This window comes from Grampus griseus (assembly GCF_964374135.1).
Source record: "Grampus griseus genome assembly, chromosome: 2".
Lineage (NCBI taxonomy): Eukaryota > Metazoa > Chordata > Mammalia > Artiodactyla > Delphinidae > Grampus > Grampus griseus.
In genome coordinates, this window is record NC_139018.1 from 86,329,506 (window position 1) to 86,354,390 (window position 24,885).

Here is a 24,885-nt window from a genome sequence, read left to right on the forward strand (position 1 = left end):
CGAGCCTGTGTCTTTTGGTTGTAGTATTTAATCCATTCACATTTAAGGTAATTATTGATATGCATGTTCCTATGACCATTTTCTTAATTGTTTTGGGTTTGTTTTTGTAGGTCCTTTTCTTCTCTTGTGTTTCCCACTTAGAGAAGTTCCTTTAGCATTTGTTGTAGAGCTGGTTTGGTGGTGCTGAATTCTCTTAGCTTTTGCTTGTCTGTAAAGCTTTTGATTTCTCCATCAAATGTGAATGAGATCCTTGCTGGGTAGAGTAATCTTGGTTGTAGGTTCTTCCCTTTCATCACTTTAAGTATATCATGCCACTCTCTTCTGGCTTGTAGAGTTTCTGCTGAGAAATCAGCTGTTAACCTTATAGGAATTCCCTTGTATGTTATTTGTTGTTTTTCCCTTGCTGCTTCCAATAATTTTTCTTTGTCTTTAATTTTTGCCAATTTGATTACTATGTGTCTCAGTGTGTTTCTCCTTGGGTTTATCCTGTATGGGACTCTCTGCCTTTCCTGGATTTGGGTGGCTCTTTCCTTTCCCATGTTAGGGAAGTTTTTGACTATAATCTCTTCAAATATTTTCTCGGATCCTTTCTCTCTCTCTTCTCCTTCTGGGACCCCTATAATGCAAATGTTGTTGCATTTAATGTTGTCCCAGAGGTCTCTTAGGTTGTCTTCATTTCTTTTCATTCTTTTTTTCTTTATTCTGTTCCACAGCAGTGAATTCCACCATTCTGTATTCCAGGTCACTTATCCGTTCTTCTGCCTCAGTTATTCTGTTATTGATTCCTTCTAGTGTAGTTTTCATTTCAGTTATTGTACTGTTCATCTCTTTTTATTTGTTCTTTAATTCTTCTAGGTCTTCGTTAAACATTTCTTGCATCTTCTCGATCTCTGCATCCATTCTTTTTCCAAGGTCTTGGATCACCTTCACTATCATTATTCTGAATTCTTTTTCTGGAAGGTTGCCTATCTCCACTTCATTTAGTTGTTTTTCTGGGGTTTTATCTTGTTCCTTCATCTGGTACATAGCCCTCTGCCTTTTCATCTCGTCTGTTTTTCTGTGAATGTGGCTCCCATCAAAACTTCTGATCAAGAAAATAGCTAAAGACTTGGACTAAAGGGAGACACAGTATTCCGAAGTCCCCACCTTTGTTCACAAACCTCTCAGAGAACCTGGAAGTTGGTCCAGGCCAGTATCACACTGGGCAATTTACTCCCTACTGGGATGAATGGCTGTTAGGACCTTGTAAATCATTTAGAACAAGACCCCCAAAATGTGTTTTCTTAAAAATCTGAAGCTCCTGATTAGGCTCTTCCTTTGGCTTAACTTCTGTATAGTGTCTTAAGAGACCATCTCATATAAATGGGCATTTTGGAAGTATTTCAATAAGGCAATTCTCTATAAAATCTTCATAATGATAGTTAAGTTAAAGCAGTAAATAACAACAAAGACATTTTTCAAACACCCGTTTTGCAATATAAATAACCATCATGAAAACTTCTCCCTTTTAAAAAATCCCCCACCTTATCTGGAGTTGAGGAGGCAGTTCTTTTTCCTCTTCCCATACAGTCATTTCTACAATGTATTTTATCACTGAAGGGAATATTTTCCTGGCTTGGTCAATTACCTCTTCATTCAACGGACAGCGTAAGTTCTGCAAGAAAGTATAGAAAAACATACTACCAATGTTGTATACAAGTAAGTGGATGAGAAAGATAATGTTATTAATTTATAGCAACAATTTCAATGAGTTCATTTACACCATCCTCCAGGAATGAATTTAACTTCAACTCAAGATGCTGCTATTCACATCGGTTTAGCTTAACTCCTTGTGGCCAAGTTGGTGCTACAGATGACAGAAAGGCAAGAAGGCAAAACCACAGAGGTCTCCTTTATGATGCTCTTCATTATGAATGTTCTTCCCTGCCTGAATAATTATATCATCAGAGAACAATGAGTTATAGGGAGTGGTTATCCCCTCCAGCTGACAAAAACTTCTCACTAATTTATTTCAACTGATCCTTATAGCCACTCTGTTAAGGCAGAAAATTAAAGGCATTTAAAAGATAAAGGTCCCATCCAAGGTCAAAGAACCTCTAAACAGATATAAAAAGCAAGACTAAAATCTGGGCTTTTGACTCCCATGGGGGGAAAAAAATGTTAATTTCATTACAAAATACAACTTCCTTAATAAAAGCCTTGTTCAAACCAATTAGCTAAAAAAAAACACATTTAAATGCTCTATGTCATAAACCATTATGGAAATGCAAATCAAAACCACAATGAGATACCTCTTCATACTTGCTAAGGTGTCTATAATCAAAAAGGGAGATAACAATAAGTATTGGCCAGGATGTGGAGATATTTGAACCCTATGCACTGCTGGTGGAAATGTAAAATGGTTCAATTTGGAAAACAGTCTGAGAGATGCTCAAAATGTTAAGTATAGTTACCATATGACCCAGCAATTCTACTCCTAGATATCTATCCAAGAAGTATGAAAACATATATCTGCACAAAAACTTGTACACAAATATTTGTAGCAGCATTACTCATAATAGCCAGAAAGTGGAAACGACCTAAATTTCCATAAACTGAAGAACGGATAAATAAAATGGTATGTAATCCATACAATGGAATATTATTTGGTCATAAAAAAAAGAATGAAGTACATGTTAAAAAAGCACTGAAGTTATACTTTAAATGGGTGAATTCTTTAATACATTATGCAAGTTACAGCCCAATAAGATGTTTAAACAAAGCAGTAAGCAGGAAAAGAAACATAGTAGCTCTTTAAGACACACACACACACACACACACACACACACAATCCACTAGAAATTCAGTACAATGCTTTTAATATTCAATTTTAACCTGCCTGCTATAGACCGTACTAATGAATTGTATTTTATTCTGTGGTGACGAAAACATTAACCTACACATTTATTCTTTTGCATCTATTCTTTCTCACTCCCCAATGCTTTATTATTTTAATTTCTACCATCTCCTCAATATGTCACCTTTCCTCTGGAGATTTTGCTCAGAAGCTTTTGCTAGAGAGAGAGAAAATAGAGTGCCAAAGGTACTAAGAGCAATATTAATCCACTATGTTCCTATTTGTTACCTTTTTTAGCTCAATATTTCCTTTCAATTCCTCAGAAAAGTAGTCTGAATTAAAGAGTTAAGAGAATCTACTCATTACTTCCATACTGTATCAATCAGAGGCTAAGTTCTTCAGAAGAGGTCTGGTAAGTACAGAAGAAACTTTTTTTTTTTTAATTTATTTTTTGGTTGTGTTGGGTCTTCGTTGCTGCACGCGGGATTTCTCTAGTTGTGGCGAGCAGGGGCTACTCTTCATTGCAGCACGCGGGCTTCTCATTGTGGTGGCTTCTCTTGTTGTGGAGCACGGGCCCTAAAGCACACGGGCTTCAGGAATTGTGGAGCGTGGGCTCAGTACTTGTGGCTCACGGGCTCCAGAACGCAGGCTCAGTAGTTGTGGTGCACAGGCTTAGTTGTTCCAGGACATGTGGGATCTTCCCGGACCAGGGATAGAACCCATGTCCCCTGCACTGGCAGGCAGATTCTTAACCACTGCGCCAGCAGGGAAGTCCAAGTACAGAAGAAACTTTAAAATAAATCATTTATAGCTTAGAAAATAAGAAGGTCCATTAGAGGGAACAAAAGGGTGATAATCAAAATAGATTTTAAAAAACCTTAAAAATTAACCCAGAAATGTACTGCAGGACTAGAAAGAAACTTCTCTTAAATACACTTTAAGAGATACTGCCAAATGCTGGATGATGGGCTGATTAGTATCAGCCACGTCTAATTACGTTTGGTAAATCCCTATTATGGTTGGCACAATGCCACACGCCTGGCAGAGTATGGATTTCACATTCACCAAAGCAGAGATGAAACAAATGCGAAGTACAAAGGACTGTTGGGTGGCAATTGATTAGTTATATGCTAGCCATAAGTGTCCTTCTCTCACATCTAGATCATGAATCAGATCTAGAGTCATTGCAGAATATCCAGATTTACCTTCAGAATAAGACTGAATGACCAACTACCTTTGGAATCTAATTAGAAAGCCAAAGAAATCCAAGAAGATCAGGTTAGTTCAGGACTAAATTCAGTGTACTGAGGCCATATGACTCAGGAAAACCACCAACAGACTGGAATCCCATGATATAGGAAGAGGGAGGCTAGTTTTGTAAACTCAATGAGCAATTTAACTCCCAAGGATTCTTCAGCTACTTAACACAAAACAGTACAAAAACAATTTTCTAGAATGATTAGTTATGGAATGATGAGGATATAAAAATCAAGCCACAAAGCCCTCTGACTATATGCTAAAATATTCCAATACCCTTTAAAAAAATATCAGAGGAGGAAATGGAAATAATCAGAATGAAAAGGGTTCTTAAAACAGACACAAGAGGGACTTCCCTGGTGGTACAGTGGTTAAGAATTCGCCTGCCAATGCAGGGGACACAGGTTCGAGCCCTGGTCCGGGAAGATCCCACATGCCATGGAGCAACTAAGCCTGTGCGCCACAACTACTGAGCCTGCACTCTAGAGCCTGTGAGCCACAACTACTGAAGCCTGCGCACCTCTAGCCTTTGCTCTGCAACAGAGACAAGCCACCCCAATGAGAAGCCCACACACCACAATGAAGAGTAGCCCCTCCTCGCCCCAACAAGAGAAAGCCTGTGTGCAGCAATGAGGACCCAATGCAGCCAAAAATAAATAAATAAATTTATTAAAAAAAAAAAAAAAAGAAAGAAACCAGAAACAAGAGAATGAATAGAAAGGGACATCTGGTGATATTTAATCAAGCAAATTTTTTATTTGTCAAATGAAGGAATAATCATTTGGAATCAGGACAAATAAATGAGTAAGAGAGAAGAGGCAATCTAAAAATAGAGGGCTGAGGGACTTCCTCGTGGTCCAGTGGGTAAGACTCTGCACTCCCAATGCAGGGGGCCTGGGTTCGATTCCTGGTTGGGGAACTAGATCCTGAACGCATGCCACAACTAAGAGTCTGCATGCCGCACCTAAAGATCCCAAATGCCACAACTAAGACCCAGAGCAGCCAAAATAAATAAATAAATATTTTTTAAAAAATAAATAAATAAAAATAGAGTGCTGAACAATAAGGTATATGTTAACGATAGGTGAATGGGTAAAGAGTATATGAATATTCTTTGTACTCTATTTTTGCAACTTTTTACAAATTTGAAATTATTTCCAAATTCAAGGTTAAAAAAAAAAAATGTGCTAGAGCCCAGATTCTAAAGATCTGAATTTTAGTCCCAACTGTCACATTGTCTGGATTACTATGGCTCTTTAATACATTTAAAATCTGTTGGATCTATTCACACTCATAACTCTTCAGTTTTTCCTGGCAATTCTCATAAATTTTTCCAGAAGAACTTCTGATTACTTTTGTCAAGTTCCAAAAGAGAATTTGGCTGTTATTCTGATTGGGAATATAATGAATTTATGGACTAATTTTGGAAAAACTTTTATCATTTGTAATACTGAACCTTCCAATCCAAGAATGAAATGTGTCTTCTGATTTTTTTTTTTTTCTTACATGCCCATACTCCTACAGGAGTATAGTTTTAAAGTTTTCTTAAAACAGACCTGGCAGATTTCTTCTTGGTTTTTTCCCTAGGTATTTTATTTTTTTTGATGGTATAGTAAATGGGATCTTTTCTTTCACTACATTTTCTAAAAGCTATTGCTTTTAAGGGCATTCAAGAAATATTTTTTCTATAACAACCTAAGTGCAAAAAGAATTTGAAAAAGAATAGATACATGTATATGTAAATAAATAAATAAAGTGACTTGCCTGAAAAAAAAATTTTGTTGAATACATTAAACTATGATTTTTAGTATGTAAGTTCCATAACTAACAACCTAACTAAACTCTACTATAGTTTCTAATTCTTTTTCAGTTAATTTTCTTGGGTTGTCAAGGTATAAATCATGACTATTTTGCCTCCTCTCCAATATTTATGTATTTTAGTTCATTCTGTTTGTCTATTTGACTGACTTCCAGAATAGCGGTAAATAATAAGAGCAATAGTGAATTTCCTTATCCTGTCTCTATCTATAATGGGAATACACTAGTGCTTCATCATCAAGCATGATTAACAGCTTTTGATTTGAGGCCAATAATTCTGGAAGAAACTGAAAATCTTATCAAAGAGCTACTTTCCCAAAAAGTGCCAGGCATAAACAGTTTCACAGATGAATTCCAAAAACAGTTCATTCTAGGAATGTAGGCATGATTATATTATTCTGTCAAACTTGATTTTACCTGTTAGTTTTATTTAGGCTTTCAGCATAACAATTATTAATACAACTGATTTATAAATTCCATATTATGTCAGATCTGAAGTCAACATAATGTTGGCTTTATATAACAAATTTGGAAAATTTCCCTCTTCTGCCCTCTGTGTTCAGGAATAATTTGTATGTTTTTGTTATTTGTGTAGTGTTTAAGTAATCGAGTGATTTTTATTTATTTTTTATCTTTTTTTTAAATACAGAGAAACAGAGAAACCGGTATAATAAAAACAAATTTTACCTAAATTTAGTAACTCTTTTTTCCATATATGCTTCCTTTTTTATTGCTTATTTTAAGGTAAAAAATAGTCATCATGATATTTTACTCCTAAATACTTTAATATTTATTGATTGATTGATTGATTGATTTTTTGTGGTACGCGGGCCTCTCACTGTTGTGGCCTCTCCTGTTGCGGAGCACAGGCTCCGGACGTGCAGGCTCAGCGGCCATGGCTCACGGGTCCAGCCGCTCCGCGGCATGTGGGATCTTCCTGGACCGGGGCACAAACCCGTGTCCCCTGCATCGGCAGGCGGACTCTCAACCACTGCGCCACCAGGGAAGCCCTTTAATATGTATTTAACATGGACATTTCCTTATATAATCTTAATATCCTTATTATAATCTAATAACATTAACAATAACTTTTAAGTATTATCTGATATCTTGACCATATTCAAGTTTCCTAATTATTCCCCAAATGTCTATCACATTTGGTTATGCCTCAAGTCATTTACATCTAAATGAATCTCTCATGCCCACCCCTTGACTTTTGTTCTTCATGACTGAGGTCAGGCCAATTTTTCCTATAAAAAGTCCTACATTCTAGATTTATCTTGAAATGTCCTATATATTATATTTATTTTCCTTGCGGTATTCTTTATCTTGTTCATCTCTCCCCTGTATTTCCTATAAACTAGAAGTTAGATCTCAAGGCTTTATTAAGTTCAGGTAAAACATTTTTAGCAAGAATATGTCATTAGTAAGACTATGTACTTCAATTTCTTAGCAGCTTGAGATAAATTCACATACCATATAATTCACTAAAAATATACTATTCAATGGTTTTTATGTGCAGCTATTACCACAGTCAGTTTTAGAACATTTTCATCAACTCAAAAAAACATACAAGGGCTTCCCTGGTGGCGCAGTGGTTGAGAGTCCGCCTGTCAGTGCAGGGGACACGGGTTCGTGCCTCGGTCTGGGAAGATCCCACATGCCGCAGAGCAGCTGGGCCCGTGAGCCATGGCCGCTGAGCCGGCGCGTCCGGAGCCTGTGCTCCGCAACGGGAGAGACCACAACAGTGAGAGGCCCGCATACTGCAAAAAAAAAAAAAAAAAAATACAAAAAACCTTTAATGATCACACCCACAAGGTCTCCATCCTCATAGACCTAAAAAATCACTAATCTAGTTTTTGTCCCTACGGATGTTCTATTCTGGACATTTCATATAACTGAAATCATGTAATATGTGGTCTTTTGTAACTGGCTTCTTTCACTTAGCATAATGTTTTCAGAGAGTTCCTCTAAATTGAAGTATGTTTCAGCACTTTATTCCCCTTTATAACCAAATAATATTCCACTGTAATGGATATAACCTAACCACATTTGCTTATCCATTTATCAGCTGATGAACATTTGGATTGTTTCTGATTTTTATTAAGAATAATAATACTATTCTATTTTTGTATAACACTGTTTTATTATAATAATAACACTATTATGAATAATGCTATGAACTTTCATGTATAAATAATTATTTGAACACCTGTTTTCAATTATTTTGAGTCTGTCTAGGAGTACAATTGCTGGGGCATGTAGTAACTCTACATTTCACAGGTTGAAGAACTGCCTCTTTCCAAAGTGGGTGCACCATTTTACATTTCCACCAGCAGTGTCTGAGGGTTCGAATAACACTTGTTATTACCTGCTTCTTGATTATAGCCATTAGCGGGTATTAAGAAGTATTTCATTATGGTTTTGGTTTGCATTTCTCTAATGACTTATGATGTTGAGCATCTTTTCATGTGCTTATTGGTTATTTTGTATATTCTCTGAAAAAATTCATATTCAGATCCTTTGCCCATTTTAAAAACTGGGATGTGAAGAATTCCCCGGCTGTCCAGTGGTTAGGACTCCGCGCTTTAACTGTAGAGGGCACAGGTTCAACCCCTGGTTGGGGAACTAAGATCCTGCAAGTCACACAGTGAAATGAAATGAAATAAAATAAAATAATAAAATGTCACCACTAAAAAAAAAGAAAAAAAAAACTGGGTTGTCTTTTTATTTTAAAGTTTTAAGAGTTCTTTGTAAGTTCAACATACCAGTTCCTTTTACCGAATAATATGACTTGCAAATATCTCTCTCTCATTCTGTGTACTATCTTCTCACTTTCTTGGTAGTGTCCTTTGGAACATAAAAGTGTTTAATTTTTTTTTTTTTTTTTTTTTTTGCGGTACGCGGGCCTCTCACTGTTGTGGCCTCTCCTGTTGCGGAGCACAGGCTCCAGACGCGCAGGCTCGGTGGCCATGGCTCACGGGCCCAGCCGCTCCACGGCATGTGGGATCTTCCCGGACCGGGGCACGAACCCGTGTCCCCTGCATTGGCAGGCGGACTCTCAACCACTGCGCCACCAGGGAAGCCCAATAGTGTTTAACTTTGATGAAGTTCAATTTAAGGTTTTTTTTCTTTTATTACTAATGCTTTTGGTGTTACATCTATGAATCTATTGCCAAATCCAAGGTAATAAAGATTTATCCCTATGTTTTCTTGTAAGAGTTTTATCGTTTTTGCTCTTATTTTTAGGTCTTTGATCCATTCTGAGTTAATTTTTGTGGTTGGTGTGAGTTAGGGGTCCAGATTCATTCTTTTGCATGTGGATATCCAGTTGTCCCAGTCCTATTTGGTAAAAAGATTATTCTTACCCTAGTGAATGGTCTTGGTACTCTTGTTGAAAAATGGCTGACCACAGACATGTGGGTTTATTTCTGGGATTTCAAATCTATTCTGTTAATCTATATTTTTATCATTATGCCAGTACCACACTGTCTTGATTACTGTTGCTTTGTATTAAGTTTTAAAAGAGGGATGTGTGAGTCCTCCAACTTTGTTCTTCTTTTCCAGGGTTGTTTTGGCTATTGTGGGTCCCTTACAATTTCATATGAATTTTAGAGCCATCTTATCAATTACCTAAAAAAAATTTCCAGCTGGGGAACTGTACTGAATGTGTAGCTGAATTTGGGGAGCATGGCCTTTAATACTGTGATCTATAATAAGAAATATCTTCATCCCAGTTTCTGGCACAGAGCTCCTAAAACCCTTGGAATTTCCCAAGTGAAGAAGTGGGGGCTGTCTTTTGTTATGTTTATGAGGTGACTTTTAGAAAGCACCTAAGGATGCGGGCTGGTTGCCTGGAGACCCAACCTTGTGATTAGAAGGCTGCAACTTTCAGTCCCATCCCCAACCCCAGAGGGGCTAGAGGTTGAATCAATTGCCAATGGCCAATGATTTAACTAATCGTGCTACGTAACAAAGCCTCCATAAAAACAAACAAACAAACAAAAAATCTCCCATAGGCTTCCAGAGAAATACACACAGATGTCTCTAAATACATAAAAGATCTACTACTGCTAAATTCTTTCCAGGCAACGAAGCTTTCAGCCCCTGCATGCTCATCCCCTAGATACAAAAGGATGCAATGAACACTTTAAAATGACTACTTTTCTCTTCCTTAGGTCAGATAAATTCTGAGGTAAGCCCCGGGTCCCAATTTATTTTTCTTCCCGTTACTTTTATATATAACTGAGTTGATTTGAAGTATCAAGACATGCACATGTTAGCACAAGTTAAGATCTGATCACATCTAAATATGCCTGCACTAAATCCAGAACTGTGACACAACAGCACTTAAGTAAAATCTTTGTAAATCTGCTTCCCTAAATCTGGGACACTGAGAAACAATTAGAAAAATGCAACACTGTCCTTAGAAACTGTACATGTTGAAGGAGTGGATATTCAACAAAAGTCTGTCAATGACCATAAGTACAAAGTAAATACTAAAAATGTTTTAATGCAAGTAAAAAAATATATTCTTGTGAAAATATTTAGGTTTGCCAAAAATTGTCTTGTTAAAACAAGACAGTTTATGCCATGCCCAATTATTTGTTACATGATTTCTGTGCAAATCTTTATAACTGGACAAAGCCTCAGTCCCAAAATGTTCCTCTTTAATTAAAATTTATCCAAATTCAATCAGAAGAGTCCATTTGAATTTATTGTTTTACATAAACAACATTAGAATCTATTTCTTTTTATATTTTTTCTTCCAGTTTTGAGATATAATTGACATAGCACTGTATAAGTTGAAGGTGTACAGGATAATGATATGACTTAAATACATCATGAAATGATTACCACAATAAGTTTAGTCAACATCCATCAAGTCATATAGATACAAAATAAAAGAAAAAATATTTTTTCCTTGTGGTGGGAACTCAGAGTTTATTCTCTTAACAACTTTCACATATAACACACAGCAGTGTTAATTATTTTAATCATGGTGTACATTATACCCCAGTACTTATTTATCTTAGAAGTTTATACTTTTTTGACCACCTTCATCCAATTCCCCCTCCTCCCACCACCTGCCTCTGATACCACAAATCTGATCTCTTTTTCTATGAATTTATTTGTTTGTTTTTGAAGTATAGTTGACCTATAATACTATGTTAGTTCCTGGTATACAACATAGTGATCTGATATATATTTGATAATAAATGGTCACCATTTCAAAATGGTCACTGTAAGTCTAGTCACCATCTATCACCATACAAAGATACTATATAATTACTGACTATACTCCCCACACTGTACACTTCATACCCATAACCTATTTTGTAACGGAAAGTTTGTACCTCTTAACCTCCCTCACCTATTTTTTTCCTCCCCCTAACTCCATCCCCTCCAGCAAACACTTGTTCTCTGTATCTGTGACTCTGTTTCTGTTTTGTTATGTTTGTTCATTTGTTTTGTTCTTTAGATTCCACATATAAGTGAAATCATACAGTATTTGTCTTTGTCTGATTTATTTCACTTAGCATAACACCTCTAGGTCTATCCATTTTGTCTCAAATGGCAATATTTCATTTTTTATGGCTGAGTAATATTCCATTTTGTGTATGTGTGTATATTTACACAGACACACCACATCTTCTTTATCCATTCAGCTATTGATGGGCACTCAGGTTGATTCCATATCTTGGCTATTGTAAATAATGCTGCAATGAACATTAAGGGTGCATATATCTTCTCAAATTAAATAAATTTTGTACTTCTTTTTTCTTAATTTCATTTTTGTATTGTTCATTACTAATGCATAGACACAAGTAATTTTGTATAATTATCTCATATCCTGCAACTGTGCTGAATTTATTAGTTCTAATAATGTTTTAGTGGATTCCTTAGGATTTTCTATATACAAAATCATGTCATCTGCAAACAGAGCTAGTTTTACTTCTTCCTTTCCAATCTGGGTGCTTTTTATTTCTTTTTCTTGCCTAACTGCCCCAGCTAGAACCTCCACTACAATATTGAATGGATATGCTCTGTGGCAAAAGCAGAATCTGCCTTATTCCTGATCTTAGGGGGAAAGTATACAATATAATTATAGTTGTGAGTTTTTCATAAATGCCCTCTATCAGGTTAAGGAAGTTCTCTTCTATTATAAGTTTACGTCTTTTTTAAAATTTATTTATTTATTTATTCATTTATTTTTGGCTGCGTTGGGTCTTTGTTGCTGTGTGCGGGCTTTCTCTAGTTGAGGCAAGCGGGGGCTACTCTTCGTTGCGGTACGCGGGCTTCTCATTGCGATGGCTTCTCTTGTTGTAGAGCACGGGCTCTAGGCATGCAGGCTTCAGTAGTTATGGTACGTGGGCTCAGTAGTTGTGGCTCGCGGGCTCTAGAGCGCAGGCTCGGTAGTTGTGGCACACAGGCTTAGCTGCTCCACAGCAGGTGGGATCTTCCCAGACCAGGGCTCCAACCCGTGTCCCCTGCACTGGCAGGCGATTCTTAACCACTGTGCCACCAGGGAAGTCCCTATAAGTTTAAGTCTTCTTATCATGAAAGTGTGTTGGATTTAGTCAAAAGCTTTTGCTGCATCTACAGAAATGATCATGTGGCTTTGTTTTTTATTCTATTTATATAGTATTACATTAACTGATTTTCAGATGTTAAACTATGTACTGTATTTTACATCATACGAGGAGGCTCATTATGCCATATCAACCCAATATTCATGATGATGCTAATACTGATGACTGGTTTCAGGTGACAACAGTATGATGCCCTCCCCTGCCCGCCTCACTGTACAGTTTTGTTTTTTCCCTTATGACTAGCAAGTAATCTATGAGATGGTAATTCAGAACCATGCCCATATTGTTCCTCATCAATTCAAGTTTTAAGGGTTTTAGCATCCATTAATGATCTTTGTCTAAATCAAATATTTCCTTAGGGTTTGCAAAATGTTGATTTTTCTAATTCTATTATTCCTTCTCTATTAGCTAGCATTCCTGTAGAAAGAAGAGCTTTACCTCATGAACTGGAGATACTTGCTTACAATGAAATACAATTCCTGTTGTAAAGGTAGAATAAACGTTTAGTCCATTCCCTTCAATTACCAGTTTTTAGAGTAAGGAAATGATACAATAACCACTGCATGGCAACAAACAAGTTTTATTCTATTTAGTTCTTATGTAAGTTTCATTATTAGAAACTCATGGATTTTTATATATTAAGTATGATTCAATCAATCATAGTGGTTATTTATTATTGTTTTTCTGATGCCCCAATTGTCCAACTCAGGTCAGTGGGAGCCTTTTCAAACTGGGTTTTAGGTTTTGACACAAACCCATCCTCACAAGCCTACCTTATCTATTCCCTAACACACATGTGGAATCAGGCAGTTTTACAAAAAGCCCTGATTTCTTTTAGTGGGAAATGGTACTTAAGAGATCAAAATATATACCCTAAGGGTATTCAATGCTATAGTTATCAGGAACCGTTTAAAGAGTACAAAAACTATTTATTCCTTAAGTTTTGAAAAGGATTCCTCTGTAAAACTATTAGAGCATGGCATTTTTTAGGAAGTACTTTCTTGTGACAATTTTCTAAATTTCTTCAATGGTTACTGCCTATTCAAGTTTTCTATGTTTTTGAATAAATTATGGCACTTAATACTGTCTGATAAAAGAAGAATCTATTTTCAAATGTATTTGTTCAGAGTCATATAAGGAGCCTTTTACAATCCTTCTGTATCTGTAGTTCTATGGTTATTTTCCCATTCCTTTTTAACGGTCTACATCTGGGCTTGCTCGCAGTTTTTTTTCTTGATTAGGACGTATAGTGGACAATCAGTTTGCTGACGTTTTTTTCTTTAAGAAAAGCAATTATGGAATTTATGTGTCAATTCTACTGTTTTCTAATTCATTATATTCTCCTATCTATTAATAACTACTTCCATTTGCTCTTTTAGGTTAATATATTGTTTACTCATCAAATTGCTTAACAAAAAAGTATTCTAAGTTCATCTTTTCATTGTAAATTCATTCCTTCTTTAGAGAAATATGGAATATAATTATCAAACACTTAAATTCTCTAGAGTCAAATAAAACTCCTTACATTTAAATATTAGAACATAAAAATCAGGATTATCAATGGAATTCGGCTTAACCCATACACATAACATTTATGTCTATTTAATTTCATCAACCTTAAAATAGTTAGCAATTAAAAAAATAGCAATATTCTTACCTCTTTTGTGGTACCTGCTCTTCCAGGTTCATGACTTATACAAAAAGGGCCAGTTTTCCATGCTTCTGTGTCTCCGCAGTCACAAAATCCTCCTCCAGTAGAAGTATGCATCTGATAAATGAAAAATGAGTATGACTTAATTTCAAAACATATCACAAAGCAAAGAAGAATGATAAAGATGACTCAAATAATAAATGTTTCCCTCTATTTCAACCTTAATTGCCTTTAATGTTATAGATATATATCAAAAAATATTTTGATTAGTTAACCAAAAAAAATCCTTAATCACAACAAAACTGAACCTTCAAAATTGATATTTTTGAAACATATTCAAAGTTTTTAAATAATAGTTTTTAAACTTTGTACTAATGGAGAACAGGTTGTGACGTGTGCAAAAAATAATCTATACTTCACCCAGAATGCTTCAGTAGATTTTATGATTAAACAAACTTCTTAAAAATCATTATAATGATACTTGTGTAAGTACTTAAGACATGTATAAAGTATTTTCATCTATACTGATGTTCCACAGCAACTAAAACTTATTCACAACATTGTCCCTGTGAGGGTTCCTGTAAAAAAAAAAAAATTATCTAAAATATCCTAATTTAGATAGAGAAGGATGACAATGACCTGAATTTGAATCTTCCCCAAATCTCCCCCCTCCAAAGCATACAATTAACAAGGAGAACAAATAAAGCCACACATGACTCATGTCTGCAAGATTACTAGGAGACAAAAAATAAATACCACAACCTTCAAATGACTTGCTTTATCAGAGTTCCTGTTGCCTATCACTTCAAGCCTGTGGTTACAGACAATACGAGAGGGAAGCTTAAGTGACCCCATGAAAGAGAACAGAGGGGTACAAACGACTTAGATCAAGCACAAACAAAATCACACTCCAGAAGAGAAAGCCCAATGCCAAGGGACAAATACTGAACACAGGTTAGGACTTGGTGGTTCACAGGGAAAGAGACTGAAAGTAAACAGGACCAGAAGTGGCCACCTCAGAAAAGCATTACTTTTGGAGGAAAATCAAATACATTAAAAAAGGTGGTAACCCATTATAGATGGGGCAGTAAATGAAAGAAGTAAATAAGAAAGAAAATTTAAGGATCCTATGAAACAAGAGAGAAACAAGACATGCCAAACCCTCCCCTCACCTCACCACCATCACCAATATCATCTATAAAATAAGTTAGGGGCTTCCCTGGTGGCGCAGTGGTTGAGAGTCCGCCTGCCGATGCAGGGGACACAGGTTCATGCCCCGGTCTGGGAAGATCCCACATGCCACGGAGCTGCTGGGCCCGTGAGCCATGGCCGCTGAGCCTGCGCGTCCGGAGCCTGTGCTCCGCAACGGGAGAGAGCACAACAGTGAGAGGCTCGCGTACCGCAAAAAAAAAAAAAAAAACAGAGAAGAGGGTAGAACTGACAGAAGAGAGCACTTGTAAACCTATCCATGAAATGAAAAAGAACAGAAAGAAGTACACCATATCCACACAAAACTATTGCAAAAAAAAAAGCCAAAAAATGCAAATAAGAGCCAAAACCCAATTATGAAGCTGGAGAAAACTATACAATGCTCCAAACTGAATTACACAGCCTCAAACAAGCATTAAAAACCCTTAATCAGACTAAACACCTTTAATCATAAATATAAGAACTAAGAACAGAAACGGACAAAGAAATAGGAATAAATAAAATGAGACTCGAGTGAACTAAGGGGAAAAACCAGGAAGAAAACGATATCATATCAGAAATGAATTTTTTTAAATTACAAGATGATAGACTCAAATGAAAAGTTAATAAATAGCATTGAAACAAAGCAGGAAAACAAGAGAATGAAAATAAGATGAAGTAAAGAAATACAGGGTCAGAGAAAAAGTGGTTGAAATAGAAGATAGGCCTAATAGAGGCAGATGAGTATAACTGGAATCACCAAAGAAAAATCAAAACAATGGAACAGAGGTAATATTTAAAACTGTAATCTAAGAAAACTTCCTGGAAATAAAAGACCTGAATCTACACAATCAAACGGCCAAAAGTGACTAAGAGAAAACTTACTCAGTATGATCAACTCCAAAGTATACCCTCCTAAAACTACTGGATTTTAAAGATAAAAGTCCTGAGGCCCTAGGCAAAAAGATGAAATAACATAATCACAAGAAAATTAGACTGGCATCAGACTTCTCAATAACAACACATAAAGCAAGACAACAGCAGAGCAGCATTTTCAAGGAAAGAAACTGCAAACCAAGAATACTGTCTACAGCCGAGCTATAATATAATTTTGAACATGTCAGAACTTAAGAAACACAGTATACATGCGACCTTCCTGAGGAATCTACCTGAGCAGTGATCAGCAAACTTCCTGTGTAAAGGAACAGACAGTAAATATTTTAGTCTTTGCAGGCCATGGAATCTCTGTTGAATTACTCTATTCTGCTCTGGCAGTGAAGCATCAGCCACAGACAATAAATAAATGAACCAGCATAGCCACATTCCAATGAGACTTTATTTATAGGCACTGAAATTTTAATTTCATATAATTTTCATTTATCATGAAATATCATTCTTCTCATCTTTTTTCCCAACCATCTGAAAATATAAAAACCAAGCTAAGGGACTTCCCTGGAGGTCCAGAGGTTAAGACTCTGCGCTTCCACTTCAGGGGGCACAGGTTTGATACCTGGTTGGGGAACTAAGATTCCGCATGCCTTGCGGTACAGCCAAAAGAAAAAAAAAAAAGAAGAAAAGAATAAAAACCAAGCTTAGCTTGCAGGCAATACAAAAACAGATGGTGAGCCAGATTTGACCCACAAACTGTAGTTTACTGACCCCTAGAGGATGCACTTCAGCTGACCAAGCAGTGACTGGGGAACTTCAGAAAAAGGACAGATGGCGAACATTTTATGTATTTAATTGTAGCGCTAAGAACAAATCAAGGGTGTTGAAAGATACATGGATAGAAGAATGTAAACATTATATGATCTCACAATCAGAAAGACTACAACTAAAAAGTGGGAGAAGGGAAAGAGAAGGCAACATAAGATTATCAACTATTAAATAGGTAATAGGAGGGAGTCAAAGATAGCATTAAAACTGACAGACTAGATAATAAAAAGTTACATAAGGGAGTAAAAAGGAACTAAAGGCATTATAAAAATTATTAGTACAAACATTATCACTAGAACAATAGTAACAAAAGAAATTAGAATATACAAATCAATTTTATATACTGAAGAATGCTAGACTCATCCATGATTACTAAAAATGTAGTTGTTTCAAATGAAAGTAAAAGCATAACCTTAGTATAGGGAATGCCATGGAAGCAAGGCACAAAATCCAGAAGCATTAAAAAAAAAAATCTGGTAAATTTGACAACATATAAATTAAAATGTCAGTAAGGCAAATGATAGCATATATCAAGTTTAAAAGACAGAAAATAGATTTTATACAGTCAAAAAATACACTTAATTTATAATCCAGCAATATCACCCTGAGGTTACCCAAGAAAAATTAAAACAAATGCCCACACAAAGACATGTACTTGAATGTTTGTAACAGCTTTATTTAAAAGCTGGAAACAAGACAAATATTCATCAACTGATGAACAGGTAATATATTGTGGCATATCCATACAACGGCATACTACTCAGCAATAAAAAGGAACAAACTGCTGAGACATGAGAGGATCTCAAAGGCACTATGCTAAGTGAATATAACCAGATAGGAAACACTACATACTATATATAGATTTCACTTATATGACATTTGGAAAAGCCAAAACTATAGGGACAGAAAACTGATCAGTGACTGCCAGGAGCTGGGGTAAGTGGGCAAGAGGACTGCCTGCAAACGGGAGAACTTCTGGGAATGATATGTTTTATATATTGATTATTGTGGTGGTTACTGAACTGTATGTCTGTGAAAACTCATGGAACTACACTTACAAGGGTAGATTTTATTGTATATAAATTATATCTCAAAAAAATCTGACTTTAAAAATTATTAAAGACAAGCATAGTAAGAGAAAATATTTGTAACGTATATAACAGTAAGAAAAAGGCAAAAGAAAAATTAAGGATAAAAACAGGCAATACACAGAAGAAATTAAACATACAATTAAAAAATGAAAAGATGTTAATACTAGTAATAGAAATGCAAATTAAAATGAGATTATTTGACTAACGGATTGGCAAAAAGTAAAAAGACTGACTAAATAAACTTTGGGGATGTAGATAAAGAACATTCTCATATCCTTTTTTTATTTTTATTTTTGGCTGTGTTGGGTCTTTGTTGCTGTGCGCAGGCTCCCTCTGGTTGTGGCGAGTGGGGGCTACTCTTCGTTGCAGTGCACGGGCTTCTCATTGCAGTGGCTTCTCTTGTTGTGGAGCACAGGCTCTAGGCGCGCGGGCTTCAGCAGTTGTGGCAAGCGAGCTCTAGAGTGCAGGCTCAGTAGTTGTGGTGCGTGGGCTTGGTTGCTCCGCAGCATGTGGGATCTTCCCAGACCAGGGCTCGAACCCATGTCCCCTGCATTGGCAGGTGGATTCTTAACCACTGCGCCACCAGGGAAGCCCCTCATATCCTTTTAATGGGACTGTAAATTGACACAGCAATTCAGGAAAAACATTTGGCAAAATCTATGAAAATTTTAAATGCATGTACCCTTCAATCCAGAAAATCTACCTCTAAGAATCTAGTCTCAAGCATTCTTTAATATATACACTGGTTTATATTAAAACAAAGGTATATGTGTATGTTCCATTATTTGTTGATCAGTGAAAGCTGGAAACAGTGTAATTATCTAGAAAAGGGTGATGGGTTAAATATTTGATGACATATTCCCACAAAGGAATACATGCAGCAATTAAATAAGGCAAGAGTTATTATATATATCAACACAGAATTATCTCCATGATATATTAAGTTAAAATCAAGTTGCAGGGAGTTCCCTGGTGACCTAGTGGTTAGGATTCCAGGCTTTCACTGCTGTGGCCCAGGTTCAATCCCTGGTCGGGGAACTGAGATCCTGCAAACTGTGCAGCATGGCCAAAAAAAAAAGTTGCAAAACAGAATATATAGTAGGATCCCATTTGTACACACACAAACATCCTCCTAAACATATAAATATATATATGAGTGTACATGCATAAAGATCTGTAAGGATGTGCACTAAATTGTGTTCAGTTTAACAAAGAAAGTATGATGGGACAGAAAGGCAACAAAAATTTTTATTTGTATTCTTTTGTATTATTTGAATTTTTAAAAGGTAAGTTTTATTGCATTGCCTAAATTATTTTTTTTAATGTTGTGTTTCAAAGATAATATATGAATACAAATTCTCATCATGTAGGATTATAGCAGGCTGTTAAAATAGACCCTGATCGTTATTTTTATACCTCAGAAAATACTGAGTTCTCATATATCCCTCCTTTTCCCTACCCACAGTTTCCCCTATTATGAACATCTTGCAATAGTGTGGCACATTTGTTGCAATTGAGGAGTCAATGTTGATACATTATTTTTTTTTAATTAAGTAATTTATATTTGGCTGCTTTGACTCTTAGTTGCTGCACGCGGGCTTTTCACTGCAGTGGCTTCTCTTGTCGCGGAGCACAGGTTCTAGGCACATGGGCTCAGTAGTGTGGCACACGGGCTTAGTTGATCTGTGCCATGTGGGATCTTCTGGGACCAGGGCTTGAACCCGTGTCCCCTGCATTGGCAGGCAGATTCTTAACCACTGTGCCACCAGGGAAGTAAGTCCCTGATACATTAACTAAAGTCCATAATTTACATTTGGGTTCTCTCTTTGTGTTGTACATTTTGGGGGTCTTGACAAATGTATAATGACATATATACACCACTACAGTATCACACAGGGTAGTTTTACTGCACTAAAAATTCCCTGTACTCCACCTATTCATCCCTCTATCCCTCCCACCATCATCTCCCAGTCTCAGCATCCACTGATCTTCTTACTGTCTCCATAGTGCTGCCTTTTCCAGAATGTCATACAGCTGGAACCATACAGTATATAGCCTTTTCACAATGGCTTCTTTCATTTAGAAACATGCATTTAAGGTCCTGCCATATCTTTTCATAGCTTGATAGATCATTTCTTTTTAGCACTGAATAATATTCCATTGTAGGACTTCCCTGGTGGTGGGCGCAGTGGTTAAGATTCTGCCTGCCAATGCAGGGGACACAGGTTCGAGCCCTGGTCCAGGAAGATCCCACGTGCCGTGGAGCAACCAAGCCTGTGTGCCACAACTACTGAGCCTGCACTCTACAGCCCGTGAGCCACAACTACTGAGCCCGTGTGCCACAACTACTGAAGCCCGTGTGCCCTATAGCCCATGCTCCGCAACAAGAGAAGCCACCACACTGAGAAGTCCGTGCACCACAACGAAGAGTAGCCCCCACTCGCTGGAACTAAAGAAAGCCTGCGCACAGCAACGAAGACCCAACGCAGCCAAAAATAAAAATAAAATAAATAAATAAAACATTTTTTAAAAATTCCATTGTATCAACGTACCAAAGTTTTTTCACCCATTCACCAACTGAAAGACATCTTGGTTGCATCCAAGTTTCAGCAAATATGAATAAAACTGCCATAAACATTTCTGTGCAGGTTTTTTGTGTGTTTTTTGTGGATATAAGTTTTCAATTCATTTGGGTAAATACCAAGGAGCATGATTGCTGGATTATATGGTTACAGTGTATTTATTTCTATAAGAAACTGCCAAACTGTCTTCCAAAGTGGCTGTATCGTTTTGCATTCCCAACCCAGCAATGAATAGGAGTTCCTCTTCCTCCACATCCTCACCAGCATTTGGTATTGTCAATATTTTGGATTTCTGCCATTCTAATAGGTATGTAGTGGTATCTCACTATGGTTTTAATTTGTAATTCTCTAATGACATATGATGTTTTGCATCTTTTTGTGTGCTTATTGCCATTTACGTATCTTCTTGGTGAAGTGTCTGTTTCAGATCTTTTGCCCATTTTTAAAGCTGAGTTGTTCATTTTCTTACTGTTGAGTTTTAAGAGTTTTTTGTATATAGTGGATAACAATCCTTTATCAGATACATGTTTTGCAAAGCCTTCCACCCAGTCTGTGGCTTGTCTTTTTATTCTCTGAAAGTTCTCTATTTTTTAATCCAGTAATTCCACTTCTGAGAACCTAGCCTAAAAAATAATCTTACATATAGAAAAATGATTTACATATAAAGATATTTATAGCAATATTGCTTACAATTAAAAAAAACTGAAACCTGAACAAATTCTCCAATAGGTAAGCAGTTAAAATATATTATGGTTTAATATTATATACCCAATAAGTTCTAAAAGAAACATAATTGAATGCAAAATTGAATCCAAAAATTGAATGCATAATTATACATATTGTGCTTTTTCCATTTAAAAGTATAACATGAGAATTTTATTCTTCCTTTTACAACTCTGTAAGCTTCATTTGAAAACTGTTTTTTTCTGATTAGAGGAAACAGCTGTATGAATATACTATTTTTGTAACTCACTATTCTCATTTAACAACAAAAAGGAAACATTTATGGAGTTAAAAATAATCTTTGGGACTTCCCTGGCAGTACAGTGGTTAAGACTCCATGTTTCCATTGCAGGGGGCACAGATTCGATCCCTGGTCGGGGAACTAAGATCCCACATACCACGTGGTGCAGCCAAAAAAATAATAATAATAATCTTAAACAGTGGGTGTTTTTATTTTGAGGATAAAAATGCAGAGGTTTACTGAAAGTTTTTTTAAAGATAGTACTTCAGTATATTCTTTCTTGTTTCATGGTTACCTTTTTGTGTGTATGTAAGAATGTTTAAGTTCTACTCTCTAAGCAAATTTCAATCATACAATAATACAGTGTTATCAACTATAGTCACCATGTTAAATACATTAGATCCTCAGACCTTATTTATCTTACTGTAGCTTTTTTTAAGGGATAAACTACTGAAAAGCTGGATATCACAAAGAAGGGTCACATTACACACAGCAGAACAAAAAGCTCCAATTTTTATCTGTTATTTTCCTGTTCTCAAAAGGTTTTTGTTTTGTTTTGTTTCTTGTTTTTTATGCCTCTACTTTACTTTCAATTCTCATCTTGGATTGTGCAAGATCACAGAGAAAACTCTTTGGAATGGGATATAAGTTTTACACATAAGGGAAAATTCAATTTTTGGCTCTTTGGTATTAAATTAAAATTTATATGAACACATGAAGTTTGACACTTAAAAACTACCTCAACAGGGCTTCCCTGGTGGCGCAGTGGTTAAGAATCCGCCTGCCAATGCAGGGGACATGGGTTCGAGCCCTGGTCCGGGAAGATCCCACATGCCGCAGAGCAACTAAGCCCACGCACCACAACTACTGAGCCTGCGCTCTACAGCCTGCGAGCCACAACTACTGAAGCCTGCGCACCTAGAGCCCGTGCTCCGCAACAAGAGAAGCCACTGCAATGAGAAGCCCACGCACCACAACAAAGAGCAGCCCCCACTCACTGCAACTAGAGAAAGCCCACGCACAGCAACAAAGACCCAATGCAGCCAAAAATAAAATTTTAAAAAAAACAATAAAAAGTTAAGATAGTTAAGTATTCATTGATATGATTTTTTATCATAAACAATATATAATCAAGACGAACTATTTTTTTTTTTTTTTTTTTTTTTTTTTTTTGTGGTACACGGGTCTCTCAGTGTTGTGGCCTCTCCCGTTTGCGGAGCACAGGCTCCGGACGCGCAGGCTCAGCGGCCATGGCCCACGGGCCCAGCCGCTCCGCAGCATGTGGGATCCTCCCAGACCGGGGCACGAACCCGAGTCTCCTGCATCGGCAGGCGGACTCTCAACCACTACGCCACCAGGGAAGCCCAAGACGAACTATTTTTGTGTCTGCAAGTCAGGTGCTATCAAGCAAACAGCAATCCTTTTTAAATGTTTAACTCAAAGACAAATAGGAAGACTCAATAAATTTTAATTTTCCAAATGTTCTCAGAAAGAATTATCAGAAGCATCCTCCAGTTATAAAACACAGTTGGGTAATCCATTTACCCCAAATGAAACACCTGTGTGTGTTGTGAGGTAGCAATGATAGAACTATGATCTTCTGTGGTGATAACACCCGCAACGCAGAAGCATTCTCTCTTCACATGAAGAGTGTGAATAACAAGAAGGGATGGAGAGTCACCTTTCATTATTTCATCAACTATTGGTGTTTTCACAGTATTTTAAATGCCTAATTTCAATTTTACAACAACAATACCAATATTTATTCTGAAAGGTAATCGTATGTTCCAAGTAGCAGAACTTCCAACACGATCTCTAAGAATAATTCAAAGTTCTTTTTTTGGCCGCACTGTGTGGCTTGCAGGATCTCAGTTCCCTAACCAGGGACTGAACTCGGGCCATAGCAGTGAAAGCACTGAGTCCTAACCACTAGACCACCAGAGAACTCCCTAATTCGCAGTTCTGAACCATGCTTCAGAAAAACATTTCCAGCAGTGCAGGATTTATTCCTATTTCATCGTTGGTAATAACTGCACATGTCACTGCAGGAACTTTTACATTCTTCTGCTGCAGACTTTAAGACTGCTGTGAAAGGTGTACTTTTGGGAACACTGAGTACTCCGTAAGGCAGACAGCAGCGTGACTTTAAAGGAAAACTTGGACATGGTGGAGCAGGTCTGGACAGAGTTGCCATGCCATCTCCGTGCAGCAGCCCCACTTCCTCTGTGGTGCCGGGGACTGCAAAAGTTGTTCTGTGCTATTCTGTGACAAAAGGTTTTTCTTGGTGCTTTCTTCACATAGTACCTGATCTTGGGTCTGCATCCCCATCGTTATTCTTTTCTTCCCCTTCTCTGCAGCAACACAGATCCCTTCTTATTTCTTCTCATCTTTTTTTTAAATGGCTTCATTTTTTCTTTTATTATGTTTTTTATTATAAAAAGAATATACACAATGTATAGGCAAGTTACAAAGTATAATAATAAAATGATCCAGCATCTAACACAAGAGAATATTAATACTGTTGATGTTCCCTCTGTGATCATCCACTTGCCCTGGAGGTTACTATTACGTGAATTGTATTTATTAGTCATTCCCTCACTTTTCTTTAAAAATTTCACCACACATAATAGGTATTCCAGAAAGACTCTACCAAATTATTCTCCCACCAAAAGTCTTCTGTTCTCTTCACACTCACTTTTGAAGGGTAATATTTTTAAAAGCTTATGAACATAATTTTTTATTAGTTACATAACAGCCCATCCTTCTGAAAACTCAAGGGTTCCTGAGTAAGCTGTGTACGCACCCTCTACAAGAAGAGCTCTGCAAAAACCTAAAGATGATAAACCTAAGCATGCTTCATAAAAGAGTGCTTTGTGGTGGCAGTGTAGACTGGTAAACTTTCAATACTCGAAGGTAGCTTAGTGAAGAAGTTCCTAAAATTTAACAGACAAGTTTTACCAGTCCACGGAAAATCAGAAAAGGAAGGAATAAGGAATGTGATGAGCTCTTTAACAGAGCTACATGTATGCAATCTAAAGACCTGCTCTTTAGTCTGAGATTATCCTACTTTCTTGGAATTAAATTTTCTTTTTCTTCATAAAATGATAGGAGATGGTAGGTATTTTTTGGTTGCTGTTCATGTGCTCTTTTTAAAATTAAAATTGAACTTCCCTAGCCAAATAAAAATTT

General features: G+C 36.7%; 1 protein-coding gene across 3 annotated transcripts in view; it reads right to left on the bottom strand.

The window, feature by feature from the left end:
- UBR1 (ubiquitin protein ligase E3 component n-recognin 1) overlaps positions 1 to 24,885 on the bottom strand; it is a 167,520-nt gene that overhangs the window by 99,533 nt on the left and 43,102 nt on the right. For all 3 annotated transcript variants that reach the window (XM_082647339.1, XM_082647338.1, XM_082647340.1), the window contains 2 exons: positions 14,162 to 14,272; positions 1,524 to 1,654 (listed from right to left, as the gene is read on the bottom strand). In XM_082647339.1, coding sequence (XP_082503465.1) covers positions 1,524 to 1,654; positions 14,162 to 14,272 — 242 coding nt within the window. The remainder of the gene's footprint in view (positions 1 to 1,523; positions 1,655 to 14,161; positions 14,273 to 24,885) is intronic.